Source organism: Episyrphus balteatus, chromosome 3 (genome assembly GCF_945859705.1).
Source record: "Episyrphus balteatus chromosome 3, idEpiBalt1.1, whole genome shotgun sequence".
Lineage (NCBI taxonomy): Eukaryota > Metazoa > Arthropoda > Insecta > Diptera > Syrphidae > Episyrphus > Episyrphus balteatus.
This window is the reverse complement of record NC_079136.1, coordinates 38,982,011-39,009,511: the sequence shown is the minus strand read 5'-3', so window position 1 is coordinate 39,009,511 and position 27,501 is coordinate 38,982,011. Positions and strand designations below refer to the sequence as shown.

At 28.9% G+C, this 27,501-nt stretch overlaps 1 protein-coding gene across 5 annotated transcripts in view; it reads right to left on the bottom strand.

Annotated features, from left to right (window-relative positions):
- Positions 1 to 8,489: 8,489 nt before the first annotated feature.
- Positions 8,490 to 27,501, bottom strand: part of LOC129913471 (G protein-coupled receptor kinase 2) — a 224,382-nt gene continuing 205,370 nt past the window's right edge. For 3 of the 5 annotated variants that reach the window (XM_055992165.1, XM_055992166.1, XM_055992164.1), the window contains 11 exons: positions 19,466 to 19,561; positions 19,236 to 19,356; positions 18,598 to 19,139; positions 18,441 to 18,540; positions 15,362 to 15,467; positions 15,088 to 15,277; positions 12,123 to 12,371; positions 11,697 to 11,854; positions 9,533 to 9,736; positions 9,210 to 9,473; positions 8,490 to 9,138 (listed from right to left, as the gene is read on the bottom strand). In XM_055992165.1, coding sequence (XP_055848140.1) covers positions 9,046 to 9,138; positions 9,210 to 9,473; positions 9,533 to 9,736; positions 11,697 to 11,854; positions 12,123 to 12,371; positions 15,088 to 15,277; positions 15,362 to 15,467; positions 18,441 to 18,540; positions 18,598 to 19,139; positions 19,236 to 19,356; positions 19,466 to 19,561 — 2,123 coding nt within the window. In that variant the 3' untranslated portion in view covers positions 8,490 to 9,045. The remainder of the gene's footprint in view (positions 9,139 to 9,209; positions 9,474 to 9,532; positions 9,737 to 11,696; positions 11,855 to 12,122; positions 12,372 to 15,087; positions 15,278 to 15,361; positions 15,468 to 18,440; positions 18,541 to 18,597; positions 19,140 to 19,235; positions 19,357 to 19,465; positions 19,562 to 27,501) is intronic. The other 2 variants (XM_055992167.1, XM_055992168.1) reach the window with 2 other exon arrangements.

The window sequence follows — 27,501 nt, the reverse complement described above, 5'->3', positions numbered from 1 at the left end:
CCCGTCAAAGATGTTAACTTGAAATATTCTTAGAATACAATAAATTAAAATGAAAATAGAATAAGCAATAGACTTGCTCGTTTTGTTGAACATTAAAAGCTTCAGGATCGACAAAATATTGATTAGTTGAATGTACTGCACTGATTCTAAAAGAAGGGATTTACTCTGGCAACATGTTGGTAAGAATTTTTTTGCAGCTGGAAATTTTTTTCTCGCAATACAAAAAACTTCCATCCAATAACTTTTTTTAATAAAAAAAAAAAACAATTAAAAAAAAGCAACATTGTTGCTGAAACAAAACATTTCTGGCAACAAGTTGCTATGTGAATATTAGTTTAATAGCTAAAATACAAATTGAAGATTGCTGGCATTCATTCGGTCAAGTTTTTCTTTATTACATTCTAACCTGAACTACCCTGTGCATGAAAGGGTGAATTCAAATAACGATCTTGTTGCTTAGGGTCGGTCATGTTTCTATGAAATCACTTGTAAATTCTTTGTAGACACTCATATCGATATACTCAAAACAGATGTTAGATACATTAATGTGTCCCATATATCTATTCATAAAAGCATCCCAACAAACAAACATATGGATTACGATTGGTGATATATTTATTTCAATGTTATGTGAAATGTGACATTGATTGGCTAAGATCACTGTGTCACACAAAATTCGATCAAAGGGGTAGTAGTAACAGATTGAAATGAAGTATAACGGCCGGATAGCTATAGAAACAACAGGCACTTGTTTAATTTTGCAATATTCATTCAGGCATGAAGTTTGCACAAAATGTTGCAATAACTATTTGTTTTATACAAAGATATTGTGAATCGGTTGATCGGGAATACAATTATATGTGATGGGGATAAGATCAATTTCCATTTTATATATTTATATTGACACCTTGTAACCTTGAACGTTACTTTATACTTATACCTTTTTATTAATGTTACAAGCGAAGTTCAAGGTTTTTACAGATTATTAAAAGAATATGTGTTGATTGTTGAACTTGAAACTGGAGAGCATCTTATTTCGATTTAATTCCTGTCTATTTAATTTTCTGTCGATAATTTTTCTGTCTATTGACATCTTGCCAAAATCGACTTTGCTAAGAGAAACAGCTTTAGGGCCGTTTTTTTTACTACTGTTTTAACTCAGAGTTAGTCCTGCAAATGCATTTTGATCCAGTTAATTCAAAAAAAAAAAAATGTCCAATGGTATTCCTAGTAGTATGAAGTACCTTGGGTCAACATATTGGGATCTTCCCAATATTTGTAATTCGTTTGCCCATTATTTTGAATCAAACTATTAGAAATCTAATTTAGATCATTTAAGTAGAGCTGGGGTGGAATTACGGCACACGATTACGATCATACGTTAACGTTTTCACTATTTCTGTCTCTATTTAATTATTAGAAAACGATAGGGACACATAGCAACCATTCGTTAACGAACGTATGCCGTAATTCGACCCCTGATTTAAATAATCAAAATTATAAGGTTGACATTGGTCAGTTAGAGATTAATATATCCGAAATCGAAGAAGGTCTATTAAGCTTAAATAGTGATTGTAAGCCAGCCCTGATGAAATTCCACCAATCATTTAAAAAAAATGTGCACCTGCTATGCCCCTTTTTTACATTTTCAACACCTCCCTTGTGAGTGGTGAATTCCATTCAGTTTGGAAAAAATCATTTTTATCTCCAATTCATAAAACTGGTCCAAAGCAGGGCCAGGACTATTTGTAAACTATCGAGTATACCGAAACTCTTCGAGAAAATTATATGTGGAAAATTGACATTTCTTCTTAAGGAGCATATTTCACCATTTCAACATGGTTTTGTTGCAGGTAGATCTACAGCCACTAATCTTTCAATTTTCTCCAATTTCATCTTAAATAAACTCGAAGAAGGGTACCAAATTGATGTTATTTATACTTATTTTGCAAAGGCTTTTGATCGAGTCAGTCATAGTATATTGATTGAAAAATTGAAACTATTTGGTTTTCATTCAAACACGTTGCAATGGCTAAAATCCTATCTAAAGGGTCGTATACAGTTTGTTTCTATAGATCAGGTGCTGTCAAATCCAATTGTAGTAACCTCGGGTGTCCCCCAAGGTAGCCATCTTGGCCCCCTTCTTTTTTTAATCTTTATTAATGACATGGCTGATATCTTTTTGAACTCCAGTAGGCTTCTATTTGCAGATGATTTGAAGTTTTTCAGATGCGTTAAATCTTTAAATGATTGTATTCTCTTACAAGACGATCTCCATAAGTTGACAAAATGGTGTTCAACTAATCAATTACTCTTGAATGTTAAGAAATGTTAAATTTTTTCTTTTTTTCGAAATTTTCAAAAATTACATTTTATTACACAGTTGATACGTTTGTTCTTGAAAGAGTTTTGGAGAAAAAAGATCTTGGTGTAATATTTGATTCAAAACTAAGTTTTACCAAGCACATAGAATTTATTGTAGCTAAATCGTATTCAATGCTAGGGTTTATTAAACGTAATACCAAAGACTTCAAGGACCCTTTTGCCCTTAAATCTCTCTATAACGCCTATGTTAGCTCTAACTTAGAATACTGCTGTGTGATTTCGAATCCTTGCTACAATATTTATTCAAACAGAATAGAAATGATCCAAAGAAAATTTACAAGGTATACAATCCAGAAATTCGGTTGGAACATCGAAATACCGTCATACTCAACTAGATGTAAACTTCTTGGAGATCAATCTCTCGAAAATAGAAGAAAAATGATGTCTGTAATGTTCATTAGTGATATTTTGTCACATCATATGCCCTATGCTTTTATCATTAATTGATTTGTATGCTCCGTCGCGTCAGATAAGAGAACGTTGTCTATTCCGAGAAAAGGAACACAGAGTAAACTATGCTCGTAATGAACCAATAACTCGTTGTGTCAGAGAAACTAATCTCATTTCAAATTATATTGATTTTAACTTTCATAAAAGCACTCATTTTATTGATGTGATGTCCAAACTTTCCAAATTTGAACTTCCTGAGGGCATATCTTCTGCTTTTTTATAAAATCTAGAAATCTGAAGCTTATCCACTGCTGTTTGCTTTGACCTTTTATAGAGAAAGAGAGTCTTTTTGAATGAGCTATCTATCTTTAAACGAACATTCATACTAGCCCAGTTGGGATGTAAAAAAAATAAAACTGAAATGGAAAAAAATTAATCGTGAAATTTTTTTCATAGAACGGTAAAGGAGGTCACTGGGAGCTTAAACCATTTTTTCGGGAAAATCGAGCTTGAGCCAAGGCCGTCATCTTGGATTTAATTAATGTCTTAAAAAAAGAATACCTACAGTTTTTGAATTTTTCGAATCGGTCCATTATTGCCTTAGATATGTTACCAATTGCTTATAACTTTCTCTCTGTTTATGTTCTCTTATAAACAATTGAACATATTTCGATATACCAATTTTTGAAAAATTCAAAAATTGCCTTTTTTTTGTAAAAGATCAAAAGTTATAATATTAACTTACTTTCTTTAACATAACATTTATCGGTTTTAAAATACTTTTGTTACTTTTGTTTAAAAAATTTCAGGAATTTGCAAAAACTAACATCGCAGCTAGATTTCTCACCCCCAAAAACATATAAAAACACTCCCATATTGCGTTGAACTTAAAATCTATACTCAAAAAGGGGTTTAAGCTCAGTAAGGGATAGTATTTTCAAATTGACTCAAAAAAAAATTATTAAGACAAAAGTTGTTGAAAATAAAAGTTTTGCCTCAACAATTTTTGTCAAAAATCGAAAACGACCGAGTAATTCACTAAAACTTGTTTAAAGCTCCCACTGACCTCCTCTACTGCTCTATAAAAAAAAATTCACTACTAAATTTTTTTCATTTGCAATGTTTATTCCGACTGGGCTATATGACATAGGTTATTTGACCATTTCAGAAATAGTTCAACTATTGTAGTCTTACCAACATTGTTTTTGGAGAATTTCTTTAATTTTCTGGTCTCAATTGAATCAAAAAATATAATTTTTTGGGCTAATGCCTTTATTTTTATTCACGATCTATTGACCGGAGTCAACTGTTGTGCTTAAGTCGTTGCAGATATTTCGCTGATTTTTACGATTTTATATCTTTCAGAGATACTTATGTAAGTGTCTTCCAACATTCCCAAGTTCAAAAGCCAAAAATCAGTTTTCAAACAGTGTGATTTTTAAAAAACAATATTTTACCATCGATTACACTGGTTTACAAGGGTTTTGTTGCCGAAACAAAAATACACTTTTCTGAAGGTTTTCGGTGTGGTGAACTCGAATCCGAATTCAGAAACAACTAATCAGCTCCTATTTTTGAGATATTACCGTTAGAAAATGCAAAAAAAAACGTTTTTTTTTTAGTATTTCGGACCTAATTGTTTTGTATAAGGAAAATAGTTTGAGCATATTAAATAACGGCTTCTATAAGAACTGTTTTCCATCGTTCGATACCTGTTTAAATCTTTTCAATATCTTTTGTATTGTCCGAGATATCTTAAATTGAAATAAGTGGGTTTGGCTTCATATATTATAAAGGAGATAATGATGTTATAAAATTTGTATAACATGTCAAACAACTGAGGATATCTCAGGCAGTAATAAAGATATCGGAAAGATTTAAAAAGGTTTTGAATGGTGAAAAACGGTTCTTATAAAAACCGTTAATATATTTGCTCAAAGAATTTTCCTTATATAAAAGAATAAGGTCCGAAGCACTGCATTTTCTAACGGTAATATTTCGGGAGCTGATTAATTTTTTTTGTTTCGGCAACAAGAAAAAAAGTTTAAATTTGTTAACCAGTGTTATGTGTTATTGTAATAAAACTCTTCTTCTAAGAATTTATTTTGTTTTATTTTTAAAATGTTTTAGGTTTACATGCTTTATTTCTCTTTTTTGTATTACATTGTTTTCATTTTGTTTTATTTTTATGCTTGATATTCTACATTATAAAATTAATAATTTTTCCGTATTTATTTAGTATTTGCTTAGCATTTGAATGATTCATTTTTATATTAATGTATTTTGTTATTTTTTTTATTTTCTTGTGATGCAATTGATTAAACATATTATGTTACTTAAAATAACTAAAATATTTGGTATTTGTATATCAGTATAATATTAGTTACTTACATAATACTAACACTACATTTTTTTTATAAGACTTTATTTTATTTTTATCTTGAATTAATATTGCACAACTAATGCCTGTTGCTTTTATTTTTGACATGTAGCATTTAGTATCTAATAATAATTTATGTATTTTTATCAAGAAACTCTTTGTTTTGCATGTTTTTGTTGTAAAATTTGTTGTTTTCCTAAAATATTTGTATAAAAAAATGTCTTTTTCTCAAAACAAAACAAAATAAAAAAAAAAACACTAATATTTTGATGAAGCATTTTGCTCTGCAATTTTGTATGCAATCTAACTACAATTTTACCTTGATAGTTTTTTTTTTTATTTTATACTTTATATTCTATCAGTTGTTGTTATTTTTAATAATTTTTTAAGAATAAGAAATCAAGAATATATAAATTAAAAAAAAGAAATAAAAAGTACAATTGCGCTTATAAAACAGTTTGTGATAAAAATAGTAATTATTAAAAAAAATATTATTGGAATAATTTCAAAGTAAATACAAACCATTAAATTGTTTTGCAGAGATCAAACTTCCATGTTTTACTTACCTTTGATTTGAATGGTAAAAAATAATCTGCTGATTTTAAAGATATAAATAACCACAAAATCCGTTCGAATTGAAATCTTCTGCCCAGATTTTGCGTTTGTTTTTTTTTTAAGGATTTGCGATCAAAGCTCTCATATCTAATCTGGAGGATCTTGCTTTTAAAACAGACTTAAAACTGATAGGTCAATTTCAGAAGAATTCGTTTTATTTGAAATAGCCAGATGCACCCCGCCTGAAACCATTCCTCATATTTCTGTTGTTTTTTTTTTAACAATATTATACAGTGAAGAAACTTACCAGCAATCGACCATATGGAGTTATCAGTCGGAAAGGAAATTTGTCTGATTTCATACGAATCGGAGAGTTTTCCTTCGAAATTTGAGTGATACCGTCAATGAATTCTCCAGGGAAAAAAAGATGTCAGTCAATACAATTTTTTTTTATCCGGAAAAAATTTTCGAGAGCGATTCACGATCGCACGAAAAATCCCGAAGGAAAAATAATTTTTTCTAGTGAAACAAAATTCTCCCTGGGGTTTCACGACCAGGACCATTTTTTTAAAATGTTTATACATATGTGTTAAATTTGTTGCCAAAAACATTTAATAAAATATACGACATGAAAAAGAATCACTGCAAAAATGCAAATACTGAATCTGTTTATGACTTTGTTCAATATTAAAACTTTAATGAAGTCTTAATATATTTTTAAAGTCTTTTAATCAATTTTTCTTTTAAAATTCGCAGTATTATTACATTCATTTTCTTCTGAAGAGGTCTCATTTGTATCCGACCAATATTTTTATTAACCATCCGTTTTAAACCTTATGGGTCAATTTGAGCTATTTTACAAAAAAAATCTCTTTTCGCTTTTTGCCAACAAAAATATTCCTGCGGCAATCTTTTAAGTAAGGCGGCCATCCATCAAATACCAATCTTGTAAGCGATCAAATATCGTCCTAGCTGAATTCGACCCAATTGTGATGGTGATTGAAAAAATGGGAGTAACAACGAAACGTTAATAAAGATAAAAACTAATAAATTATACTGTTAAACAGTCTGTACTAAAATTGATTTAATAAAAAATCCTACAACAAACCAATTCAAATCGACCTTCCAATTTTAATTTCTAATATCATATAAAAAACTTAATAAACGTTCACTGGGGCGTATGAGGAATATTTTCAATTAAAGAGTAACTAAAACCCGCATAAAAAATGTTTTTATCTATTAAACAAAATGCAACCTATTTGTTATGGTTGGTAAATCGGATTTTCACTTAAAGGGCTCTTCATCACAATTTCTAGCACATAAGATTTTTACGCGCGAGATTAAAACTTGTGCGGAAAATTAAAAAAAGGTGGTCTTAAAAGTAGTAATCAAAGTAGAGGTCAGTCCTATTGTGAGGTTCACCTGGACAACTGTTCGAAGTATTTTTATTCGATCAGAATTGTAAAAGTATCAGCCAGTATCAGCCGAAAGAAATTAACATTTAAAGTGAAACTGTGGTGGTTTCATGTTCGCTCTAAAAATTCAAGTGAAAAAAAGGAGCCAGGAAAAATTTTCTGCCAAGAATTTAAAAAAAAGATTCTTTTCCACGTTGAATTCTAAAGTACATAGCTACACTCACATATGCTCTTGAAAAATAAGTTCTTTTTTAGATTTGAAGCTGAGTTATTCTACAACTTATATTTAGCTTCATTCAGTCATAACATTATCATCTTTGAATACAAATTTTGAAAAGAAAAAAGTAAAAAAGAAATCAACTTGTGAGAACTTGAGGTTTAAAATTTATTCTTCAAATAAGCCTAAAATTAAAGAGGAAGATGTAAAGTATTGGTTTGTCAGCCCTAGGGAAAAGCAGGATTATCAATTTTTCCAAAACACTAAGTGCAGTCTTTAAAAATTCTATAAAATCTATGAAAGACATTCATATTATTTTTTGCATTTAATTGCCTTATCCTGATTCGATTAATGGAACATTTGATTCCAAAAATGACTTTAATTTTGTATCATTAATAACGTTGGGATATTTTTCGATTGTCAACAGGCTGTTGTTAATAGGCAAAAACCTATTTTCTAAAAGACTTTTTGAGCAACTAGACAAATAAAAACAAACGAATTTTTTTTACAACAAACTAATAACAGAACTGAAAATAAAAATAAAACCAAACATTTTCATCTATTTTATCAACTTTTTACTTCGTTTAAACTAAGTTTACAAATTCATATTTCATATTTTATTTTTTAATCATATTATGTACGAGTATATTATATCTAATTTAAATTCATTTTTTCATCTTTCTTTTTTTATTTATTAAAAAAAAGTAAAACATAAACATAATTCATCAATAATTCAATTTAAAAAAAAGAAAAACATTTCAATTTAAGTATTAAACTAAATTTTAACACAAACAAATATTTTAAAAATAAAAAAAAAAAAAATGTAATAATAATAAAACATTCATAAAAGTAAAATTTATACTTAAAGATGTATTTAAAAAAAAAACATATTTATAATATTAATAGTCAACTTATAAATATATTACACAATACAAAGAAAAATTCGATGTTGAAAAAAAAAATAATTAATAAAATTAATAATAATACAAATTTTAACTCACAATCATTTCATTCCTCCATCTTAAAAAAAAAATATTCCTAAAAATTCACTAAATAAATTCCAACTATTTTAAAGTTAAATAAACAAACAAATAAATGTTTAAAAAATTCTTTTACATCCCTTTGTATAAATTACAAAAAAATATGATTGATTCAAAAATTGCGCGTTTTTTCAATTACATGTTTTTTTTTTTTTTGTATATAAATGGTTTTAGTTTATGCGTATAGTTATTTGTTTTTTTTTTGTGAGTTTGTTACAATATTTTTATGTTCTATTTGATTATGGATATAATGAATGTTTTTTTTTTTTTTTTTGTTATACAATATGTTTTTTTTTGTTTTTCTCGACACATAGAAAGTTTTAAATAATATTTTTTCTTATTATTTATAATTGCTGTTCCATTAGTTTTATTTTTTATATTTTTTGTTTATATTTATACATATATATAGACTTATAGAACACATTTATCTTTGCACGATTTATTCGCTTGATTTGAAAGTATTCTTCTTCTTCTTCCCTTTGTCCTGGCAGCAAAAGTCTTTTGTTTTCAATTTTTTTTTATCTTCATCTTTTTCTTCTTCTAATTTTTTTGTTTTTGTTTTCTTTTTGGATTCTATTTGAATTTTGCAAAATGTTTTAAAATTTGATTTTCGATTTTTCAGGATAAATGATACAACACCGAAGTTAATTTGGTTAATTTCTATCAGCTTTCAACTGTTGCCGATGATACACTGTGACTAGTTGTTAGTAAATGTTCAGGAATGGGTATGGGCTGAGTTCTAGCTGGTTGCTTCTTCTGGAATGAATTTTAATTTTTTCATCATAAATAAAATGTAATATTATTAATAATTTTTTTAAAAAACAAACCTTTCTTCGAAATGGAAAACATCCAGCTTTTTCAATAACTGGGGTAGCATTTATTAATAAATCTGGTGTTGGACATTCATCAATGCCAAAAACATTTAACTCACGGAAGCATTCCGTTTCGATCATTTCAGTTTGCCATGATATCGATACGGAGCCAGTGTTAAACTTCGTATAAAAATTTGAATCGGAATCGTCTATGTTGACACCTTTGACGGTGGAAAATTGTTCAATATCAAGGACATCTTTGGCATATACGGCATGAGGCTATAAAATACGAATACATTTTATAAAATGGCTTAGAATTTAAAAAAAATTAAGCTTACATCTGGAACAAAAGGTGGTTCAACCATTCCAGCTTCTAAACGTTTCCAATTGATAACATTAAAGAATGGATGAAGTTTTATTTCACGAGCCCCTTGACGACCATTTCGACAACCAAGTCGAAGTTTAATAGATTTTGCGAGAAGCTGTTGGCACAAAGATTTGGCTTCATCGTTGAATTTGGTGGAATATTTTTCGGGGTCTTCCTGTTGAAATGAAAAAGAATGGTTTTAAATTTGAACTAAAGAACTATTTTTATTTATACGTAAATACTAAATTATGCTTCTTTACTAAAGTAATTTTGATTTCAAAAGATTTATTTTATGCTCTAACGAGCTATTTGATGAAATACATTTTTGTGCATCTTTGAGTAAAAATGGTGGATTGAACTCCCTCACGAGGTCGAAAATTCCAGTTTTTATAAGTTTTAATATCAAAACAAATTTGAACGAAATCATTTTCATTATTATCATCATTATTAAACCAACAGAATTTGAAGAGCGATACCTCGCAAATCGTTAGTCCCACAAGCATGATTAATGACGCCAATTTTATTGAAAGTTTATGAGCCGTGACAGACCATTTTAGGCCAAAAGACTAAAAAGTCGGAGTTGCGTTTGACACTTATGTCCAAAAACTTAGGACGTTCACTGAGCCATAATTATAAATGCATGTCCCGAAAATCAAACTTCCAGATTTTTGGATCTTTTTATTCTTTGTTGATTAAAAGTTGTTAGTTTTTTTGGTTTTTCCTTAATTTTTTGTTTTTTGTTTAAAAATTGAAATATTTTTTTTTTGCTAAAGAGAATAAATTGATCTTAGTTAAATCAGAAGAAAAAATTCTACAAAACAACGTATTTTTCTGAGTTAAATGATGCCACAGTAAAAAAAACACTGTCAATTTTTTTCTTTGAAAAAGAAAATTATGTAAGACAAAGACATGATTTGATAAAAGTTTAAAAATTTGGATTTTTTTTATATTTTGAAAAATCAAATTTTCAAAAAAGAGTCACTGATTTTTTTTTTTTTTTTAAATGTTGATTAATAACTAGAACAAACCGGCAAACTAATTTTGTTAATTTTTTTAAATGGCTCTAACGATTTTGATTTTTTTTTTTTTTTCGAAAATGCACCTTAAGGCTGGGTAGACCACCACATAAACGTCTCAACGTCTATAAATTGGTGGATAACTTTCACATTTGTAAAGATAATTGAATGAAATAAATTTTATTATTTAGTTAATAAAGAAGGGTTAAAATATTCGAACTTAGAATTTCTGAATGTGAGCAATTGGAAGTTAGAGAGTAAAAAACACGATACTTTTGGTCGTTGTTTTAGTACAACCTATGTATTTTGTGTTTGTCAGACTAAAAATTTTATTTTTTTTAATTCTTAATAAAAGAAATCCAATTGAATATTTTTTTGGGGCTCAAATTTTTTTAAGTAGCTGTCTTTTTGCTTTGAAATGAGATAACTTTATGCTTTTTTTCATATAGGTTTACTAAAGGAGGATGGGCATTTTGGACGTTTCACTGCCATTAATGAAATAGGTATCATATGAAAGAACTTTAACAGTGGAGAAACTTTTACTTTGGACGCTATAGGTATTGCATTAAGTTTGCATGATAATGTAATATTGTTTTTTTTGTCATTTTTTATAGGTAAGTCATAAAAACCTATTCCCGAATATCCAACCAATAGGACTTAAAAACGAATAACTTCGAGATTTTGTTGGAGAGTTTTCAAATAATTCAAACTAACAAAAATTTAACAAAAACTCACAAAGATATACTTTGAGTTTTATTGCTTGGATATTCACGATTAAGTTCTTCAGACTTCGAAAAAATGACAGCTAGTATCATAATTTCCAATTAAAATACATAATATTGACAAAATCAATATGAAATATTAAATGCAAAAATGCATTTTATCCGTTTGTGAAGAACTTCACAGGGATTAAAGGATTAAGTAACTTGGATTCTAAGAGAAAGTTCGTGCGATCCAGTCGTAGATTTTATTTTATTCTTTTTCGTTAATTTTGTTTAAAATGTTATGAATTTTAATATAACTATAGATAAAATATATCTTTGAACTTAAGAAATAGTGTAAAAAAAAATTGCTAAGCTTAAATTTAAGTAAAAAAAATAATCAATCAATATTATTTACCTTAACTCGCCTATCCACTTCTTCTCGTTTGACTTTTTCCTTCCGCATTCGAAAAGGTGCTTGTCCTTCAATCATTTCATACAATAAACATCCAAAGCTAAACCAATCTGGCGAGAATGAGTATTTATCATTGTCGATAACTTCAGGCGCCATATATCCTTAAAAAAAACAAGCAAACAATAATCAATTGTTAAGTGAGAAGCAAGAGTAAATGTTTACAATGTCCTTCTTCAATCAACCTCTTAAAGCAGAGAAAAAAATATGTTAACCCATTTTAGCATCAACACCATACTACTCTAACACAATCCTAAATCAATTCAATTTATTTTTAAGAAAAAAAAAAAAAAGAAGTAAAAAAAATAGAGAACATTCTAAAAAGGGTCAATTCAATCGAAAACACTCCACCACTTCACTTTATATACATACCCACGGTCCCGACACGTCCTCGAACCATCTCGCCTTCTGGTATTTCAACTGCCAAACCCAGATCGGATATCCTCACATGACCATGGTCGTCCAGCAGAATATTCTCTGGCTTGCAATCTCTATAGACAATGCCCTGTTGATGGAGGTGCTCCAATCCGCAGACCACTTCGGCTGCATAGAATCTGGCTCTCAGTAATTCGAATCCCGGATCGCCTCCCATATTGTAAATGTGAAATTTCAAATCACCACCTATAAATATACATACATATAGATAGAGTTGAGAATAATGGAAATAGTGAGAGAGAACGGTACTTTGGGTGTTTTTCTAAAGCCAAAGGCAGGCCAAAACTAATGTATAATAATGAAGGCATGTTGTATAAGTATAGGTAATGTATTATGGGTAACTAATCTTTCTACAGAAGTATTGGTATAAGCAAAATTTTGTAAAGGCTTCTCCACTTCAGTAATTTCCCACACCCACAGAATGGATGGGTTTTCAACCCAAAACCCCAAACTAATATTACCAAACCAGCAGCTTCATTTGGGAAATCATTCAACCAAGAAGAACCGAGGTTAGAGAATATCAGTAAATAAACTTTGAACGTCCGTTGAAGAAAGCAAATGAAGCTTATTCACATTTTGTAAATATAGAATGATGGAATATAGAAATATAGAATGGTTAATATTTGCAACTTAAATGTGCCTTAAGGGTGGGTGCCTGGGTGTGTATAAAAAACAAATGTTTTGTTTCAAAATAAATCTTTGAAATTTCTTATTCCAATGTTAACTTTGGGATTATAAATACAACATTTTAGAATCACTTTCGGTTATAGTAGGTATAGATGTCTGTGGATTTTACTCGAAATACATTGGGGAACCATTTTAATCGAAACAAATATCAGTTCTTGAGTACTTGGGTTGTCAATTTACACTTAAGTAAAAAAGAAAGGTTTATGTAACCGTTTTTCGTTTTCCAGTGTTGAGACACAGTAAAACTTTTAACTTTTGAGAATTTTTTTAGTTGAAAACTTCTGATTACTGCTAATCATATTATCAGGAGGTTCCTTGACAAAAAACCTCGGAACAAAACTTGTATACTTTTTTAATTCGAAAAATGCTTTCATGCGTTTTTCATAGGAAAATGAAAACTTTTACTTTTGTGCGAAAAGATGGGAAATTTACTGAATGCTTTGAATGGATTTTCATTGAATTTGGTTTGTATGTAAAATTTCTCAGGAATACTTTGTCAGTTTCAAAGGCAAACGTCTTTAAAAGAAAAACGTAAAAAACAAATAGAATGCACGATTGGGGACGCACGTACTTGCTCTTAAAATAAAAGTAGCTTTTATGTCAAAGCTTTTAAGGAAAAATATTTTGAACTAGTTATAATTTGATTTTTTAAGGAATTTCATAAGAAATGTATGTTAACTTTTTTTTGTAATAATTTCTTTCGCCATATTTTCATTATCCGCATTTTTTGATAATATGTTAGATTTACGAACAACATTACGTGTGTTAAATTTAAGCAAAATCGTTACAGTCGTTTTCGAGAAAATGGCAATAACTCATTAACGATGTAAGGGAAAAGCCGAAATTAGCGATTCAAAAAAAAAAAAATTAAATTTCATATTTCCATTATCCGTATTTTTTGAGAAATACTAAAAATGCAGTTATGTTCGATGTACATACAGCATTACGTGGGTCAAATTCAATCAAAATCGTTAAAGCCGTTTTCGAGAAAATTACAAAAATTGAAAATTCACATTGAAATAAGATGAATTTCATCTTAAATTTAACTGAGTTTAAATGGAATCACCATTTTTTAAGTGGATATCCTTTTATTTTGAGGTAGTGAAATTTAATGTGCCCATCATTTTATTTTAAGGTGTACTATTTTTCTCCGTGTAGGCAACCATTTTTTTCTCACCATCTTGAAGTTACAGTTTCAATCATTTATTTGATTGTATTGAAATGTTAAAGAATTTAAGTATTTTTCTACAATAAAAAAAACGTTTATCTTCACAAAATGTTATGTGAAAAAATTGTCTAAATAAAATTTTTAGATTCATTAAATTATCTACAACTTTTACATGTAATTTTCTTATTTTTGTTCAAGAAAACATAAAAAGGCAATTTCTCAAACAAAACTACTTAATATAAAGTTTTGGTGTAATTGTTTTAATGACTAAATTTATTAACTTTTTTTTTTTTGGGTGTCGAATCTGAATTTGTGAAGAATTATTTGAAAAGTGAGTTTTTTGTACTAACAATAATGCCTCATCCGTTTTTTTTTGTACGACTTGTAGTTTTCATGAAAAGAGCTTTGAAATAAATTATAGTTTTTGTATGAAAAAAAAAGAATATATCTGGAAAAAGTATTTGGTCGTTAAAATAAAAATTGCTGCTTTGTTTGGGGTTTTCAATCAATAAATTTTTTAGGGGATTGTTAGGTACAAATCTTTTAAAATACATAATTTTCCCACTTTTCAAATATTAATCTAAAAACATAAAAAAAAATGCATTTTTGTTTGCATATTTTTTGTTTGCATATTTTTTGTTGGACAGATTCAGATTCATGTAGATTCATGTTAAGCACCCAAAGAAAATAACGTAAGACATTAAAATAAATTTCACAGAAATTTCGAGTTTTTGTATGAGCCTAAATTTACCTAATTTGAAAGGATTGTTAAGCAAATAATGGTCCTAAGCATTAAATTTTCGAATATAAAGTTGCTAAATATTTAAAATGTGTGTTTTCCAGTAAAAAAAAAACATATATTTTGAATGGAACATCTCGTTTGATAAAATATCGAAGTATAACTATTAGAAACATTAAGCAGTGACACTTTTATCCCATTTTTAATATGACTGCCATTATAAAATCATAACAACCCCACTCAGAAGTCCTTTACATTATGAACATGCCTCCAAAACTTCAATTGACAAAAAAAAAATATATACTCACCATTCATAATTGTTAAAACTAAACACAAAGCATCTTTTGTTTCATACGCATACGCCAGATTAACAACAAAACGTGAATTGATTTTTTGTAAAATTTGTTTTTCTATTAAAACCATCGATTCGCCTTTTCGTTTTTTGATACGTTTTTTTTCTAATTTTTTGCATGCATACATTTTGCCTGTTGCACGTACCTTTTTTTTAATAGAAATAAAAATATAAAATTGATTAATATACAAATAAATAATTTTAGGTGTATAAAAAAATATGATATTTACCTGACATGCACAGACTTCACCGAATCCTCCTTTACCAAGGACACGATACATACGAAATGTTTTATATGTTACAGGTTGTGCTTCCAACCATTTCCATTGTAAATATCTGTTAGCAAATAATTGAAATTTTTGTTAGAATTTAAAGGTTGTTTTTGAAAATAAATTGAATTATAAAAATGAAAGATAAGAATTAGGGTTCAATATAGTGGTTTTTAACAAAAACAAATTTTTAATATTGGATAAATTGGATGGAAATAATAGGTAAAAAATCTTTTATTTTGTCCAGTTTGTTTTTCTTTCTAGTACAATAAATAATTTATTTCTGAGTATATAAAATGAACCTTTAATTTTTTTTATTAAAACAATAATTTACATTGAAACAGTGATTTGTATGCACTAAAAAGTAAGCTAGATTTCTTTTATTAAAATGCATTTAAAGAAATAAGAAACAATGTTAAAAATCTTTGGCATTGGAGTTGTTTTCAAAATTAAATCCACGCTCTTGTAGGCCAAAGCACTTTTATATTAGTTTAACCTTCCGATAACAACGCATATTATATGGGTGCTACGATTTAACAACCTTCTGTCGGCACATGGGTGCGAATTTGGCAGGACAATTAAAATTGATACGGTTTATGAAAGAACTCATTTTTTTCTTTCAAATTCAATCTTCTCAATATCTCTTTTCTTCTTCGAGATATCTTAATTTAAGTAAGTTTAGTAGGTTTGGCATATCTTACCATAAAGAAACTGATCTCTAAAAATTAATATATGGAATTTAGTGTGCTGATTTGGAATCCGAACTCAAAAAATTTCGGTCAGCTCCGGTTTTTGAGATATAGTAGTTTTTTTGAGATTTTCTAAAAAAAAACTTGATTTTGTGATACTTTAATGCGAATATCTTAAAATCCTGACGTGATAGAATTTTTTTGACTTCGGATTCTAACTCAGCACATCAAAAGCTATAAGAAAAGTGTACTATTGTTTCTAGGAGAAACAAATCTGAAGCTTTACAAGGCAGTTTATCGAATGGTTTATTACAAATAAGATATTTCTAAATAGAAAAATAGTATATAAAATTACAAAACACGTAAAAATTTTGTTTAATGTATTTAATTTTGGTTTTCTTTACATATTTGACTTTTTAAATATAATGGGCATTGATATTTTACATTTTCTTTAATTAATTAATTAAGGTGCTTTTCTTCATGTAGAATTTACTAAAAAGTGAATGATTTCGAAATGTCTGCTTTTTTTGTCAATCAATATTTTAAAAAAAGAGTAAACATGAATATAAAAAAAAACATATTTGGTGTCAATCGATAGGTCATATTATGAAGAATAAGTTTGAGCTCAATGCGACAAATAGTTTTAATTTTATACAAGTTCAAATGAATCTAAAAGGGTGATTTTTACAAAAATGGTACCTGATAGAATTTTTCTGAAACCAGATTTAGATTCAGGAAAGTCTAATCTTTCATAATATCAAAAAATTATTTGAAGGAGAAAAAAAAAGTTAAATTTTGCATATTCCCTATAAAATATTGAAACCGAAAAAAGTTATAACGACATGAAAAAGTAAAACCAAATTATTTAAATTTAATCATAATACTCATAGACTTTAGCAAACAGAAAATAGATAATTCATACAAAAAAAAAATTAAAAGTTGTCAAAAAAAAAAACAAAAAAAGAAAAAAAGAAAAATCAAGTGTGGGGTGGTATAGCACCCCTGTTGTCATCGGAAGGTTAAAATTTAAAATGTTGTATGCAAATTTTGAATGTAAGGAAAAATCAGAAGAAGAATACAAAATAAATGTTCTCTTTTGGGACTTATCTATTCCATTGAATGGAAACATTACAAAACAAGTCGCAAGCAATATCTCTTTTTAACACTCGTATCGAATAAATTTTCGTGGAACTTCTTAAAGGGAATACTGGCTGTTAAATATCGTGTTTTTTTTTTAAACCATACTTTTAAAGAGTGAATATCAGAAAACTACTTTTCGGACTTTTGGCGAAGTTGTAAGAATAATTATTTATATATTTTCAAAATTGTAAATATAAGAAAAAACAGGTTGATGTTTTTTTTTGGAAATATCTATGTACATAAATAAAATACATACAAAATGTGTAAAAATTTAACATTTAAATGTTTTATGCAGAAGACCTATATTTTCAAGGCTTATTTTTTTGAAGTTTTTAAAGTTGCCGCATCTTGCAAATGATCGCTCGTAACAAAAAGTGTCTTAACATTTTTTTTGTAAAAAATCAATATTCTTTTATATTTTGTCTTAAAAAATAAATGTTAGTTCCTGTTAAGTCTTTGACTTTCCTTGCCAGTTTTATTAATTATCTTTTCACTGAAATTTCAATTTCCCTTAACCATATTGATAAGAGAATCCTCTGAATTTATTTATTTATAATAATCAGTCTCGTGTTTGCAGATTTAAAACTACTACCTCACGAAGATGCTATAAAAATCTGACCTTGGCAGCACTGTCGAAAAACCGCATAGAATGAAATTGATAAAATCTCCTCTTAAAATGTCACTCTTCGTTAATGTCATTATACAAAAAAAAAATACAGTGGTGTATTAAAGCATATTTTTTTATACTAAAATAAGCTAAAGTAGCTTCTTATCTTTCAAGTCTAACCACCGATTTTCATTACATAAAGAAGCTGTCAGATCAATTTTCTCCAAACGTGCGTAATAAAGTAGGTACACGTGTAAACTCAAACTCTACCAAAAGCATCTCAATTTCTTTTTCTATGTTAAGTAAATTATTCAATTCTCTATGTGTCATTCTGTCAATTTGAATAGGTATTCCACCCCAAAAGAAATCGCATCTTTACATCAAATTACTTGTAAGTAAATATTCACACACCAACAAAAAAAAACACTTCACTTTATTATAGTGTAATGTAACATCTACAATTAACAATCAAAAGCTATATAATTTAACAAGCAAAAATGACATTAATCGCATCTGACACAACCAACGCGCGAAAAGTGGATATTGATGTCGTATACATACCTGTCAAAGATAATTTGACACATGATAGCAATATTATACTTACCGATGAAAATACATGGAAGTCTCAAATTCTCGGAATGGTTCGCCAGCTAAAAATGATTTGACAGCATTGACACACGGCTCAAACAGTTCCTTACTGCCACCTGTGATGAGAAATATTTTAAATAATATATTAAAATGTCAAAAATACCATAGCTTACTTGTTATTTTATCCCTCACTCTGGCAATTAGATCATCATTAAGCACATCAAGGACATGATCGTCATTTCCATAACGAAAAACACCTTTGCTATTTGACATCATTGTGGCGGAGTTTTTATGACAGTCATTGAAGTTCTCTTTGTTGCTTTCCCAATATGAGATGTTATTTTTATCAGTGTTATTTGTGGTTGTTTCCACAACTCCTCCACCCCCACTATCACAACCACCACCACCGCCACTGTCATCAGTAGCAACACCATTGTGTTCTTCTCCACCACCTCCACCTCCATTATGATTGCAAGTGTCAGACGCATCGATATGATGTTTTGTTTGACGTTTATGATGATTGCTGTCAGTCTCTGTTTGTTGGGTTGTAGCTTCAGGAGATGTTGGTGATGCTGTTGTTGTTGTTGTTGTATTATTGCCATCAATTGTGTCCGTCGAACCAACATCGATCACAAGAAACCGCCGACCAATTTCTTTGGCAATAGCAATACGATGTTCATCGTATTCAACTTCGTATCTAGAAATAATATGATTACTTCACTCAATCATCACTAATGAACTATGATCACGCCAGTCAGAGAAAGATATGAATTCAAATGGAAATATAGCATGGAGACTAGAACTCACTCACCTTTGCACCTGATCCAGGAACGAAATGTATCTGTAATAAATTGGACGTTTGTTTTCACAAAATTGTCGAAATAATATTCGTCCGATTGGTTGTTGGTCTATGACGTAACCATAACTTATATCTTTAAAAAGAAAGTTTTTGTTAAAATGTTTTTAAATATAATTTATTTGGTCCCCAATTGGGCGCCAATTTATCAAAAACGAAGGAAAATAAATGGTTTTTTTGCTTACCTAATTTGTCTTTGAGGTGTATACATTGCGATATGTGCGGAAATTGTAATATTTTTCGCCATTTTTTACTCTTTCCTTTGTTGCTGTCAGATCCGCCTGGAAGAAATATAAGAAAAGAAGTTTGTGGATGAGAATTTATCGATTGAAAAAAGGGTTTTTTTTTTTTAAAGAAAGAACATGAAAAATTTGTGATGCAATTTCTCTAAGGTGTGTAAGTTTTTTACACTTTCATTTATTGGTCTCGAGTATATATTGTTCACTCAAGCCATTCAAGGTACTCATCCATTATAGCAGAAGAATGAATATAAATTTTTAAAAAACTAATTCCATCCACTTGGAATGTTGTGCTTCAAAAATAGACTTCCATCCCTTATCTCTCTAAAAAACCGCATACATCAGATAGACCAATTTGTTATATTGGTCGTCTCAACTATAAGCTTTTGTGCGATGCACATTAACATCAACATCGGGGGGATATAACAATATACCCCCATCAGATGCTCTCCAGCTTACTCTATTTCTATGCATGATGATGTATAACAATTCGACTAATGTTCTTGTTTGTCACTATAGTATTGTACTGGTTGGTTCCGCACCAGAATCTCTCGCTTATCATCATTAACATCGCTACACATCGTTGGTCTTCCATAGAGAGGATAGAGAATCAGTATGGTATCGTATATCGTTGTCGTTAGATACATTTATCGTATGATTTTCATCTAACCAAACAGTAACATCAACCATAGAAGATATAGAAATATGGGTGGAAATATTTCATGCGCAGCCAAACACTGATTTATCTTAATTTTTTGTTTTGTGACATACACACACAAAATAACCACATGAGAAAATCCTATACTTATTGGATTTTCGTGGTCATTTATTGGTTTCATACCCTATTACTTAAAATTATAGGGTGAATGGAATTTGGTTTGTAATAAAATTTGTCATGGAGAAAATGATAAATAAGCAATTTTGGACATGTTCTAGAGTGAAACATTAAATAATAGAATTTTTCTTTAAAACGTAGGTATGTACCTAAGTGTGTACAAGAACAAGCTAACCCGTTGAACTTTATACAGCTTCAGAATCAATTGATGTGTGTTAACTTATCAGATGATTAAAATTTAATTCCAACTTCAGGTACAGTGTACAGTGTACAATGTATATTAGGGTGGTTCAAAAAAAATTGCAATTCTATTTTTGATATTGTACTCCGAAAAATCGATTGCTAGACACCTCTAGAATATACACACCAAATATGAGCTCTTTATATTAATGGAAAGGTCCTCCGATTCGCAATTTTCCATTTTTACATCAAGCTTCTATTAAAAAAAAAATCATTTTTTTATTAATTGACTTCTAAGCAAATTTCTTTGCATATTCTTGTAGGAAATTGAACGCTCTACAAAAAAGGCCTTACACACTTTTTTCGTTTATCTAACCGTTTAATAGATATTTGAGGTCCAAAAATCGAGAAAATCTTAAAAAAAAAAACTCGTTTTTTGTAAATAATTTTGTAACAAATAAAAAATTTATAATAATCAAACACGCAAGACATATTCTTAGTGGAAACAGATTGCTTCACAAAAAAAGGCTTGTAAACTTTTTTCATTAGTCTAACCATTCTAAAGATATTCGAGGTCAAAGTTAAGAAAATTATAAAAACATTTAAAAATTTTCCAAATTAACTGAAAATTCATTTTTTAAATGGGGACACAAATTTTGAAGCTTTTTTTCCTAAAATCTAATTATTTGATTTACGAGTCTTTCATATTTATCCGACGACAAAGTGATTATACCGAAAAATGGTGTTTTAAATACCTGCCTTATTTTTAACCCTCTGTCGGCACTCGGGTGCGAATTTGGCAGGACAAAAATTAAAAGTGTCTTTATAAGGGTGAAAATACATTTTTTTGAATTGTGAATACAATATTCGAATTCCTCGGAATATTCTACATCAATTTCATATATGATTTTCTATAAAATTGTGAGACCGAAAAAAGTTCTAGCGACATGAAAAAGTATGAACCAAATTCGCAAAAAAGAGGTGTGCCTACAGAGGGTTAAGGATTAAGTGCAGTGTTTTTTTTATGTGAATTTAGTTCCCTCTTTTTGAAGTTGTTGTTTTCAAAAAGTTCCTTCAAGTTGATCCCGATTTGTGCCGGAATTTTTCCATTTTTTACTTGCGATATAGGTACTATATATCAAGTACAAGTGCATTCGTACAAAAAAAAAGTTGAGATAACATTTTTCCCGGAAGTCCTTCTGTCATGTCCGTCAAGTTAGCATTACCATTTTCGAATTTCGAAAATCTAATGATGCAGTTAATTGTCGTGAAATTGTCGTAAATTTGTCGTGAAAGAAAAAAATTTGTCGTGCGCGTTTTTTTAAAAATAACCCCTGGTAGTGCTAACTTGACAGTCAAGTTAGCATTACCACCCCTCAAAATGTCTCAAAACGAATTTTAAAACGAAAACTGAGTATGCAATTAATTGTCGTGATATTGTCGTAGAAAAGTGGCATACTCAAAAAAAAATTAAAATTTTTTTTTTTTAAATAACCCCTGGTAGTGCTAACTTGACATACAAGTTAGCACTACCTACCCTCCAAAATCTTAATACAAGCTTTAAATGGAAAAAAAGGATGCCAATAATTGTCGTGTTTTTGTCGTAGACAGATGGCATTAAAAAAAAATTTGTCTCGTCATCATTTTGCAAATTAGGCCCCCTAAACTGAATTTCATACAAAGGGAATTTTTTTTTTTTTCAAAATGCCTAATTACTATAAATTTTTCCATAATCTACTGTCCCTCGATGATTTTTAATAGATTATGCAAAATAAAAATTTTTCCCACCCTTATTTTGGAAATAATGCTCAATTAAGTGAATTACCCAAACCTAGCACTTCCATATGAAAAATGAAATACCAAAACCTAGCACTACCATATGAAATTTTTTTGTTTATGGGACTTTTTGATAAAAATTTGTTATAAACAATTGTTGTAAAACGTCTACTATCAAATTCAGCCATAAAAAAATTTGTCGCGTCCTTACTTTAGCAACCAGACCCGCTTAACTGAGGCAACTAAAATCAGAAATTTTTTTTTAATTTTGATTTTTTTTCTTTATTAATGCTTATTTCCTATAAATTTTGCCATAATCTATCGTAACTCGACGACTTTCAAAAAATTATGCCAAAAAATAATTTGTCGCGCCCTTATTTTCGAAGAAACACCCAAAAGTGATTTATTTTAAAACTTTTTTTCCAAAAAATTATTTATAAAAAATTAGTTTTTTAAATAACGGCTCTAACGATTTTGAAAATTTTTTTTCTAAAAATGCATCTTTATATATCTATCAAAACTGCATACTTGTTTTGGAGGGCAATTAGATTTCAGATTTTATTTTATTTTTTTAAAAAACGAATTTTATTTTTTTTAATTTTTTTTTTTGTTTTGTTCCTATATAGTAGGTACCTACATTTTCCAAATTTCTATATAAAAAGTCTTAAAAATTTAAGAAACTTTAACTCTAAGAGCAAGTTCGTTCGACCCAGTCGTGCATTTTATTTATAATAACATTTCAAGAATGGAGGTAGCCAGAAACCGTATTTGAACTCCACTTTGTTCGAAAATTGAATTTTTGAAAGTTGTTCCCATTTCTCAAAGATGTTCCTAACAATGTTCAAAATTCTTTTACCTTTAAGTTAAATTTTTCTAAAGTAAAAGCCAAAAAAAAAAATGTAGCCACTTGTTTTTCGATTTTTTAATATTTTGATACTATTTAAAAACAAAAAATAAAATTTTTTGCTTTCCAAAAATTTAGTTTTGAATTCAAATATGTACTTATATAAGAAAAAAACAACGACTTTACAGGGCATATTTAATTAGACGTTTTTGTATTTTTAAAAACCGAAATTATGTTTTTTTTTACATTTTTACTAATTACAATTATCTTTTATCACTTTTAAATTCAAAACAAATTTTACCATAGCATAAAGTACGTGCGAATCAGTCGTGCATTTTATTTTCATCATTTTATAGATGCTTGTTTTCAGACTCGTTTCTTATGACAATGTAATGAGTACAACATAGTAAAAAATGCCCTTTTAAATCCCCATAAGTAGTACGGGAAAGTTAGATTTTAGCTGGGAAAAAAATCATAAATGTACTTTGACTTGAGGACTCAAAAGAGTATCAAGACACGAGTCGAATTGCACAATCACACCTAGAGTCATTTGGCCGCCATTTTGTTTTTTATACAAATTTTACTTTTTCACATAACTCACGTGTTTTTGAATCTATAGATTAAAATGTATGGAAAACTTGAAGATAATTTAATTTCTTACAATATAAGTTAAATAACTTTTTACGATTATCCCTTCGGTTAGAGTTAGGGTGGTTTTTTTGAAACACACCAAATTGTGATTTTCTTATTTTTGTCATTTGTCTTTTATTTGAGCTTTTTTTGAAAATTAGTTTGTAGTAAAAGTTGTAGATCTTTTTTACCCTCATTTTTTACAGTAACGGTTTTTCGATTTAACAGACTGTTTTCGATCTGTAGGCAAAAAACTTCAAAAAAGTTGCAATTTTTTACAAAGGTACTAATACAGGGTAATTTGCATAAGGTGTAACAAAAATTCTAGGGCGTGTAGGTTGCACTCATACAAGAAAAAAATCACATGGGAGGGAAGGTCTATGTCTCTCCTTTTAAGCGGGAGGGGCAGCTAGTAACTAAGAATCATTTAAAGGCACATTAAGTGGTCCGAAATAAAAAAAAAAAAAAAAAAAATGCCCCACAAAGAAAATAAAACAAAATTTTATAAAATTAGCGCCAAAGGATTGCAGCAAAAAAACACCCTTTACCAAAAATAATAACCGAAACAATACGCAACATCAAATTACTCTAAAAATATTAGTTAGTAAACGCATAAGCTTTCAAAAGTTTCGCAACTTTTTTTCCGTCTTCAGCATAAATTCCATTGGAATTCTAAATAAACTACTTGCCTAATAAATCTTCAAAGCGATAAAAACGCAACAAAAAAAGTCTAAGATCTAAAGGTGATATTACTACGTTACTTTTGTTGCCTATGTCCATGATGTCCAGGGCTGGATCTGGATTTACTCTTGGTAAAAAACATTGGATACTAAAGGAATAACATCTAAAAACAAGATAACAAAAATTTTGACAGCTACTGCCACCTCTTCTCTGAGTTTTGACAGATATTCGTGATCCTTTGACAGAATAAACATTTTTTTCCATGACTTCAAGTTGAAGTCCATTGATATCATTTAGTGATCTAATAAATAACCAATTACACCAATAACGGTTACAGGATTCAGCCCTGCGTTACTTCACAGAAGATTTTTTCATTTTAACTCCGGCACTGTTAAAGTTACATGTTTATCTATAAAGGCCACAACGCAACAAGAGATGAATACGCACTCAAGCATCTATATTCATACGCATCTGGGTTCTTTAAGACGCGCGGCTTCAAGTAACATAAAGCCAAAGGTGCGTTATTTTTTTGTTTTTACCTTCTTTTTTTTTTGCAACTTTGGCACATTACAGTCTATGGCAACTTGTCATTTTCATTTTTAAACTGTGATATCTATTTGAGGTTGACACGTGACAAAAATTCGCAAATAGAAGTAACTAGCCATTTGTTTATTGACTTCGCGCGCACACTAAGTGGTGCAAGAAAAAAGCGTTATTTTTTTGTTTTGTTTTTTATTTATAATTTTTTTTTGGACATACTGCGCGTATACTTAATACCTGTCGGCTTAAGATGTCAAAAAAAAATTCAACAAAAACAAATAAAAAATGGAGAAAAACTTGAAAACAAGCTATGGAGACTTTGAAGATAATAATATTTTATGGGGATACTTGCAGTAAAAAAAAAACGGGGTCGCAAAATAAATTAGAAAAGAAACATGTCAATGTGTTGTGTCCAAAATGCAAACATTTGTAAAAAATCATGTTTGCGTTTAAATTGACACAAAACAAAAATTATTGCATATTCAATGTTTTGAAATTGCATTCAAGTGAGAATAGGTTTGAGATTTTTTTTATTATCGTAAATTTTTTTTTATAATAAATTTCCAATAAAATAAAATCGATCAAAATATTGACAGTATAAATTTTTTAGTCTCAGACAAAAATAAAGAGACCAAAAAATAAAATAAATAAAAATCAAAACAAAAACAAAATCATAAAATGTTTCCGTCTAAACGTTTTATTTGATTTTTTTTTATTTTAAATCGAAATTCAAAAGCAAATCACGTTTTACAATTTTATACAAAAGAACTTTATTTATCCAAGTCTTCACTCGTATAGTCAAAATCAAAATAGCAACACGAACAAGCTAAGCATTATAAGTCGTCGTCGTACACAATAAAACGACAAATCTCATCATTTCCATGAGAGCAAGGATACACTTTGAAATATTTATGCTGAAGGATTTTTCACAAAATTAAAATACAAAGTATAGAAGGGGGTATGTGGTGCGTGGTGCATTTTCAATATACCTGACTTCTTAGAAAATAGGGTGACCTTGTAGCTTATTCAAAAAAAAAAAAATAATCCGCGAAAATTGAAAGATCAAAAGCTCAAAACGCTTTTCAAATAAAATTTTTCCAAATTACATAAAATTCGATTTCCATGAATTTTTTTTTTTTTACTGAAAAAATATGATTTGTTTGTATTTTAATGGATTAAAATAATTAAAAAATATTAATAATAATATTAAGCATAGTAGTTATAAAATTGTAAACTTCCATTTTATTCAATTGAATATACCCAAAAAACGTTCCCGGAACACTTCAACAACTCAAACACTGAAATTCAAGTGGGTTCCTATAAACACATTATGTTTATTTTTTGGTGCACAAACATATGCAATTACGGAAAAAAGGTCATTATTTATATTTTGATAAAAGGTGTCATTCCGGGAACGATTGGTCCAGGGACGAATTAAGATAAAAATTACATTTTTTTGCAATAATAACTACTACCACAAAAATATTCCGTTTTACGTTTTGAAATACAATAGGTATAGCGGACAATAATGGTCAAAACGAATCAGTATCTTATCTTAATATGCCTGGAATATAAAGTCTTATCAGCAAAGTTATTAACAAAATAATATGTAGGTATGTATTTAAGACAAGATAAAATGCGTTATTTTTAAACAAAATGGATTTACAACAAGGAATTAAATTGTTAAACTATCGTTTTGAAGACATATCCCTCATTTTTTGGCGAAGGTTCGTCTAGTATGTACCTACTATTTTTTGTTGTATCACATTAAATAGTGGGATTACTAATTTTTTATTCTGCTTGTTTATAGTGATAAATCAGGCCCCAAAATTTACCACTTCACAATTTCTATAATTTCATGTCTGAGGGAGGGGTTTACGTGATTTTTGTTGAAATTAAAGATGAACTTTTCGTAGATTCAAGTCTGGTCACATGTTTTGACACATGGTTCAAAGAGCTGTAGTTCGATAGATCCGTTAGAAATAAGACAAGAAAAAAGGAAAAATGTGAAAAAATTTTTTTGACCAAATAACATGGTCTTTCGCAACGAATCACGTAAAATAAGAATATGAACATTATGTTTATAGAAGAGCATATTTTCAAATTGAAAATTGGTACAGAGCGTTGAAATGTCGATTAAAGTAAAATGCCAAAAATCACCAAAAGTCCCTAATTCTTCTGATACTTTTTTTTCTACGAGCGATCGTTTAGAAGATATTACAATTTTAAATTTGTCAAATGTCGAAAATAACGTCTTTTTGCATATAACACTTAAACGGTGACTCCTATCAAAAATTTGTCTATAATTAAAAAAGTGGTAGATAAATGTGTCAAAATTAAAAAATTCCTAATTTGTATACTACGCTTCTAAAAATTGATTTTTTTTAATTTTATTTGCTAACTCACTTCAATGACTATAACGTTTTCCACAAAATAGCTTAAGATATGCTTTAGTAACACTTATCGTTTGAAAGGTCGTTGGCTCAAAAGAGTGGT